A 7,879-nucleotide genomic window follows, 5' to 3' on the forward strand; every position below is an offset into this window, starting at 1 on the left:
CTGTACACATAAAGGAGTCTCGGCTAGTATAGGCTATATTGCGTGTGAGGATGCTGGAGGTGGAGATTTATAGCCTTTTCTCACAGCACTTGATATAATTAAACTTAACAATTTGATGGCGGATCCAGAAAGGTTCAAACGACAATCACCAGTGACAACAGATTCACCCGCTGTAAAATGCAACAGACTTCGTTCGGACCTCGGAGTGGCTACAGAAAAAAAGAGACTGCAACCGGACCCACGCAATGCTTGCTTACATTGATAACATTAACAATTTGAGAACAAAGTATAATTTACACGGTTTTGCGTGATATGATAACTTATAAGCGATTGTTAGATTTAATCAGCGCGATTTACTGCAATGTCAGAACCAGAACAAAAGTGGATGTTTCTTACTAGTTCAGATCACATTTTCCGGTGAAATTTTTTATGTTGGTCATACTTCCAAAAAGAATAATCTGTGATTCTGAATGCCAGTATCCACACCGGCGCGGTGACTGACAGCCTCACACTCTCCTCAAACATTGTGTTCATCCGCGCTGTGCCGTGTCGAGGGTGTCGAAGTACATCTCACGTAAAGTTGATAATTCCGCGAATAACTGCAATTGCAGATTTCGAACAGAGATGGCGACAAAGTGGAAAAATGTCGGACTGCAGCTTTAAAATAGAAATATTACATGAAAAACTAAACATGCCTTGGCAACTAACTGAAATTAAATAAGTTTGAAGTACTAAAATGACTTAAACTGAAATGAAAATGAATAAAGCTAAATAGAAAAAAGCACATACCAAAATGGCTAAAAATTAAAATTAAAAATAATAGCTATTCAAAAATATTTATAAAAACTCCAATGGTATAAATAAACCTAAAACAAGGACTTTTTTCACCCATTTCTTATTGTTTCCAATCAAATGAAACCCTGGTTTGTTTAAACAATTTTATTAATAAGGCAACATAAATATTCCATACCAGATGACATACTACCTTATTATTACTAAGTACACGAAGACAATACCTCATTCAAGTACTTGATGTTTTTTTACCTGAAATATTTCTAGAGTGAAAAAGGTCAAATGCAGAGATTCGTCACTGGAGGCAAGGGTACAATGCAGGGTATGAAAACATGATCATCTCACGAGTTTTTGTGGCTTCCATTAAAAAAACATTTCGAAAACAAAGCAATCAAAAACAGTTCACACTCGCCACATTATGAAGGTGCCGACTAAGCATAAAAACCATTGTGGAAGTCACATCACTGAAGAATTCCCACTTTATTGCCTCAGTTCTGATCTATATTCGGTGTGAATCATGTCATGAAAATGGTCATGTTGGCAGAGCTCCTCACTGGACTGTTTCTGCTGTATACTGTTGTTTTGTTACACAATTTAAATGTATTTTTAAAGGTGCAATCCTGTGTCTAGACACACATACTGTAACTGGCTGCCTACTAATGATGCCGTTAAAATATTTCAAAAAGTAAAAGCACTTTTTGAGTCCTTTTGTGATTTGCCTGCATTTTCCAATCCAATCCAAAGGTCTCAAGAATGTTGAAACACATGCAGACCTCTAAACAGTGATATTACAGAATTTGACATTTAAATGTGTGCATTACCATTCAAAAGTTTAGGGTTTGGGTCAGTAAGATTTTTAAAATTTGAAAAAAAAATCTATCATGCTCACCAGGGCTGCATTTATTTGATCATATTTGAAATATGGTACGAACAGTAAGATAGTGTCATATTATTACAATTTAAAATGACTGTTTGAATTTATTTGAAAATGTAATTAAAAGAAATCAGAAATTTAGAAATCATTCTAGTTTGCTGATTTGGTGCGCAAAAAACATGGCATAATTTAAATATATATTTCATTAAAAAAACTGACCCCAAACTTTTGACCAGTAGTGTAAATGAGTCTAAAACATGCACTTGCTAGTATTTAAAACTGTCAGTTAGGTCAGCTAAAATAACAGGTGGAAATGCATTTAATGCATTTCTTTTGCACCTACTGTGTCAGATAACTTGATCAGGTAAATTTAATGCGTTCCTTGTATAAAGTGCTGTATTTGCGATATGTTATCAGTGACAGTGATTCTCAAATGTTGGGTCGCAACCCAAAAAATGGGTCTTAGGTCTGTTCTGATGGGTCGTGGAGAGCAAAATAAATTGACCTCAGTATATGGGAAGTTGATGAGCCTAAGATGTGTTCAACATTTTGTTACATGTTACTAATTTGTTTACTGTGCCGCAATAATGCAGTTCATTGTAATAATATGTTGAATACAACATTTTATAGAAATGTTTGATTTACAATTTTTTTTATGTGTTGGGTTGCCATTTGATGTGCTATATAAAATGTAGGCAAAAACAAGTTGAGAACCACTGCTCTATAGGTTGTTTAATTCACAGTTTTTAGGGCAATTCAGGCCACGTCAATGGACTGTCTCAGAGTTTACTCTCAGAGCAATCTAGTGATGCCATAAACAGTTTAAGCACAAGTACATGGATTATATGATGTGCTCACCCAATGAAAGTCACTAGATGAATGCTCAGTGTTCTCCTCTGAGCCTTTCCTTAAAAAGCACCACATTGCTCAGGCCTAAGTCTTGCCAGCAGTTTCTTAGTCTCCTGAACCCCTAATAGCATTAGAGGATCAATGTTCACCTGAGGACAGCTCCGATGCAAGGCTTTGTATCTCCGCTGGAGTCGTAGGTCACCGTGATTGGGCAAAAGTCAGAGTTCTCATGTGAACTTTCGGTCGAGGAAATCGCACCAGTGCCGTGGGAAGCTACATCTGATCCTCAAGAGCTAGACCTCCAAACTCAATTTTTAATTTTCAAGAGGGGAATTTTCTTCATTGTCCTTTAGCTGGAGTAAACTCAGCCCTTGCCTTGACTTGTTTCTGTCGCCCCATTGAAAATAATAACCAGGACTGGAGTGAGGTCCATCAGTTTCTTCAGCATATCCATAATGTCAGGATGTCCTTTCGCTCCTTCAATGAACTCCTCCAGCGTCAGTTCGCCTGTACGTTTTGAGTAGAAAGAGTCGCCATAAACTCACTAGAATATATGAATGCATTCTGATGAGGACTTTCATGAATTAACTGGTGCTCACCTTCTCCATGAACATCAATCTTTTCATATATAAGGGTCACTATGTCCTCTGGAGCAATTTCACGATTTCTTGTAATGTCTTGTATAGCCTGTTGTAAAAAAAAAAAAAAAAAAAAAAATTATATAGAAACATCACTGAAAATCTATATACCAGAATTTTTTTTTTACATCTGAACTGCTGCAGTATTGTGTGAAGTAGCCGACTAGGTCAGCTGAACATGAAATGGCATGCAACACTCTTTCAACTCTAAGAAGTGTCAGTCTCAGAAACTGAGGTACAGAAACAGCACAAGGAACACCGTTCTGTAACTGGATTAAATCAGCTCATCTACAAGTTAAGCAGAATGATCCAGGGTTCATGTTAACCCGACCTATCTTTTGAATCAGTTTCTGCAATTACTATTTTGGTCCGTTCACAAAGAACTTGATGTGGAAGCAAATATACATGTAGAGAATCCAGCGATAATCATAAACAAAGGTCATATTACACACAAAAAAGTAAGCTGTTGAGGATGGTTTATGGTATTTGATGAATCATTCACTTACCGTAAATATTGTTTCCAATTCATCCTTGTCAATTTTCCCATTGCCATCCTGGTCAAAAAGTTTGAAGTACCACTTGAGTTTCTGGTTAATCTCCCCCTTGAGCATCAAGCTAACAGCAGCGATATATTCCACAAAATCTATGTATCCATCCTAAAGAAAGAGAGAGGAACAGGTATTTTCTTTTTTCTAATCCCAAAGAGACCATTCAAGAAGCTGTTTTAATATGAATAGTCCCTCTAAGGCGATTCAGGTGATGTCATCCTGTGCTTTTTTAGCTTTTTATCTTGCTTTAACCTGTTTAAGCTTTTTAACTGGAACCAATGTATAGGCTTTGTAACATTGTTGCATTATGAGCTTTTCTCTTCTAAGCTGAACAGTCAACATTGACATCTCAATGTAAACCAATCGAGTGCGCTTGGGAGGATTACACTACAAAATGTAGCCACCATATTTCTTATTATACATCACATATCATATTGCCTGTAATGTCTTTTTATATATCGATTGAGACATTTCCCATATGGCAAAATATAAAATTGACCAAAATATATGGCTATAAACGTTAAAATATATTTACAATACGTGTATTAGTTACTTATATTTCCTCATATATTTGTGGTCCTTTTTATATATATATTTTTCAATCTAGATATATTTACACTGTCCAATATATATATTTTTTTAAATTACGTTTTGCATTGACTCAAAATGTATGTTAGGAGTGGATTAGAAGTATTTTCTTGAAGTCCATTTTGTAATATATTTTGGCATTTGAACCCGTGTTATTTTAGTATTAAGATACTATCAATGTTTTTATAATATTTTGATTTAAAAAATATATATATTTTCCCTTTTCATTTAAAAAAAAAATGTTTTAGTAATTTTGTTGTATTTCTGTTCTTTTAAAAAAACATAGTTTTTTTTATTTTTTATTTCAGTTTTAATTTGAGTTATTTTAGTACATCAAGATAAATTAAATGAAAATTAGAAAATATTGCCTTGGCAATAGCTGAAATAAAATAAGTTGAAATTTATATGTGAAAATGTAATGTGTATATATATATATATATATATATATATATATATATATATATATATATAAAGAAAATTGTGGTTTTAGTTTTAGTTTCATTTAACTATACTAACCCCAGATTTGAACTAAATGAAACGGTTGAAAAAAAAATATTTTAAATATTTTAAAAAATATGAAAAATATGTTTACTTCTATTTTGGCCTGATTTTTTCCCCCTGTATTGTCAAGAAGGCTTTTGACCACAGTAAAGCGATAAAACATTTACACGTATAATTTAGCATCCAAATCAGATACACATTTGCCTCCTCTTCTGGGGTACTAATACCTCTGCGAAGGATAAATGGTTTACCACTAGAGTTAACCTCAATTTACCCATCTGATCCCTGGTGCACAAATCCTTTTGAAATATCCATTTAAGTTCAAACTCTAAAATGATAATTATGTAACAAGCATATGAATGATGATCTCATGCTTTGCAAGACTGAAGATCATCAGAAATTACAAGGATGATTTTACATGCAAATGTGAGTATTTAAACCAGAGGATGCAAACTTACCCCATCCATGTCGAAAGTGAAGAACACCTGATCCACGTAACTGTTGGCGTCCTCATTCATCCCCTGCAGTCCCAGAATGGACTTGAGCTCAAAAAGCGTGATCAGGCCTGATGGAGACTCCCTCATGAACTTGTTGTACCAGTGGTGCATGTCCTCAGCGAGGATGTCATCCAGACTTGGGTGTTTGTTACCCATGGCTGTGCCCTGCAGAGGTAGGGAGCACCCTCGCCTCGCACACCTTCTGGTCCAGGCAGCCTGTGACTCTGTGATCTCTGCCGACTGGCCTCCGCACTCTCCAGTGTCTGAACCTATTAGATCCAGATACTAATAAAAAGAGGTGGCACCTGAAAATAACTCCTGCTAATGGGATGATGGCAAGACTGGTCCCTTAAAGAGTAAGTGGCACAGAGAGAAGACTTATGTAACAGCCTTCAGCCTCAAGATGAACCGTTTGCACGGTCATTTTAGCGCAGAGTGCATTAGAGGCCACCTCTCAGTATGGTACTGCTCCTGAACTCTTTGAGGTCTAACAGTTATAGTCTTTAAATCATTCTTATTTTCACTAAATTAAAAGTAAAACACTAAAACTATGGTTACACTTTATTTTAAGGTGACATAGGCTAGATACATTGTAAGTAATATTAATTACCTACATGTACTTACTATAGAGTTACGACGGTTAGGGTTAGTTGTAATTATGCATAATTTACTGTTATCACTAGTACATGTAGTAACGTGTAACTACGTCACCTTAAAATAAAGTGTTACCAAAACTCAAATCAGGCATTTTAGATACAAACTAATTTAGGCATTGCAACATTATAATATATAGTATGAAAAATGGATATTCATTTTAAAATTAGCAGATTATTACATTTAACAACGTTATTAAACTATTAGTGTTTTGGATGATTATTAACTTTGTGTGATGATTGAAAAGTAAAATAATGCGCAGTTAAATATCAGCCAAAACAGATCATTAAAAAACCTTATGGTACAAATATGCATTCCTAAATTTAATTATTTAATCAGTGATTGCACTTTATACGGGTATATTATTTTAGGATTTATTGTTATGTTTTTATGCATAAATTAATGTGAAAGAAAATATTTATGTAAATAATTTTACAAAATAGACAGAATTTAATAATAATAAGCAAATTTTGTAGTTTAGTTTGAAACTGAACGCTAAAATAAAAAAAATAACCGTTTAGTGTAAAATCACTGTACACTATACGGATGAGAAGGATTTAATTTTCTGTCAAGACAATGCACTCTGAATTCATTATAAATAAAAGGTGAGAAGGCATGTTTTTTTTTGTGCAATTTATGGGTAGGCTTATGGAGTCGGATAACACTTTATTGCAAATGCAATTGCTGATGATGATCGCTTGCTTGTCAGATCACTGACTTTTCTCACTTGAAAGTGACGAGGCAGATCCGTGCTCTTCGTTAGGGTCTTAAGGTGGTTTGTATCCACTACAGTAAATGGGATTAAGTGACTGTAGTCATTAGCTCAAACGTTCATTGTAGGCATTATAGCCTGACCCTCTCAACTCATTAATTTCCTGCCATTTCCAAACGCCTTCCTGTAATTTAAGATACGTTTCCTATGATGGGATTAGTAGCAGTGATTCTGTTTAACGTCACGTGATAGAACGAAACAAATTAACGCTCAAGGTGCAACACGTGGATATACCGATACCATTATATGATTTGCACTGAAATGTGAGTATGCAAGAGGAGTGTTATATATCTGGTTATAAACCGTATTTAAAGTGTTATTATTATTAATAATTATATGAAATTAAATGATAATACATAACGTGCAATCAGAACAGTAGCCTACTAGAAGAAAAAGTGAACAGGCTATATTTCCGCCTAATAGTCACATATCATTTTCTCATTGCAATGATTGTTAACCTCATTAGTTTTTTATTGTGTTTTTAATCAGACTGTGCTGTGCCTATATTAGGAATCAGGACAAACCAAGGAGTCTGGCAGTATTTCAGTAAAAGCCTGATTAGGAAACATGAGTTGATCCACTGTAATCCTTCTTCACCTGACCTTGAATATCTGATTCCAATCATTAATTAATCTCAGTGCCATTACTGGACAGTAACGAATCCTTTCAGGACCTAAAAGCAGTATATTGGGTCTGTGCCATTATGTAGGCTAGCTAAGTAGTCTGTTGTGTTCAGGGTAAATATTAAAACACAAAATGGATGCTGAATGAGAACGCTAGAGAGATCTGTTTAAATGGTAGGCCTAATCTGTCCCTTACTAGAGCTTCCATGAGGTCAGCACTGATTCCAGAGATGAGAACAGGTCTGGGAGGTTGAGCTTGTCAATGACCTGATTAAAAGATTTTATAAGAGAAAAGTATCGCTTCGGCAACATTTCAATGGTTCTACTTTTTTTTCGAAGGCCACAGATATGTCTGATTCTGCTTGTTTTCATTCTTTTTATTGACAGAAACTAGTTGCAATATATTAAAAACAACTAAGTAAAATAATTATACATCAATAAAATTAAAATAATACGTTCCGCAATTCTAGAAGTTTTCACCGAATGTTCTTTAAGGTTTATACTCTTTATGATAAATATATTTATATGACTTTTCCAGTTGTT

The 7,879-nt window shown here is 34.6% G+C and overlaps 1 protein-coding gene across 1 annotated transcript; it reads right to left on the reverse strand.

Annotated features, from left to right (window-relative positions):
• Positions 1-1,879: 1,879 nt before the first annotated feature.
• Positions 1,880-5,781, reverse strand: guca1d (guanylate cyclase activator 1d). Its single transcript, XM_056263028.1, has 4 exons — positions 5,249-5,781; positions 3,660-3,809; positions 3,115-3,202; positions 1,880-3,022 (listed from the first exon to the last, which is right to left on the reverse strand). The coding sequence occupies exons 1-4, from the start codon at positions 5,441-5,443 to the stop codon at positions 2,880-2,882; spliced, it is 576 nt and encodes a 191-aa protein (XP_056119003.1). The 5' UTR covers positions 5,444-5,781; the 3' UTR covers positions 1,880-2,879.
• Positions 5,782-7,879: the final 2,098 nt, after the last annotated feature.

The sequence above is a fragment of the Rhinichthys klamathensis genome, unplaced genomic scaffold, assembly GCF_029890125.1.
Source record: "Rhinichthys klamathensis goyatoka isolate OS25496 unplaced genomic scaffold, OSU_Roscu_1.1 h1tg000197l_1, whole genome shotgun sequence".
In the NCBI taxonomy this organism is placed as follows: domain Eukaryota; kingdom Metazoa; phylum Chordata; class Actinopteri; order Cypriniformes; family Leuciscidae; genus Rhinichthys; species Rhinichthys klamathensis.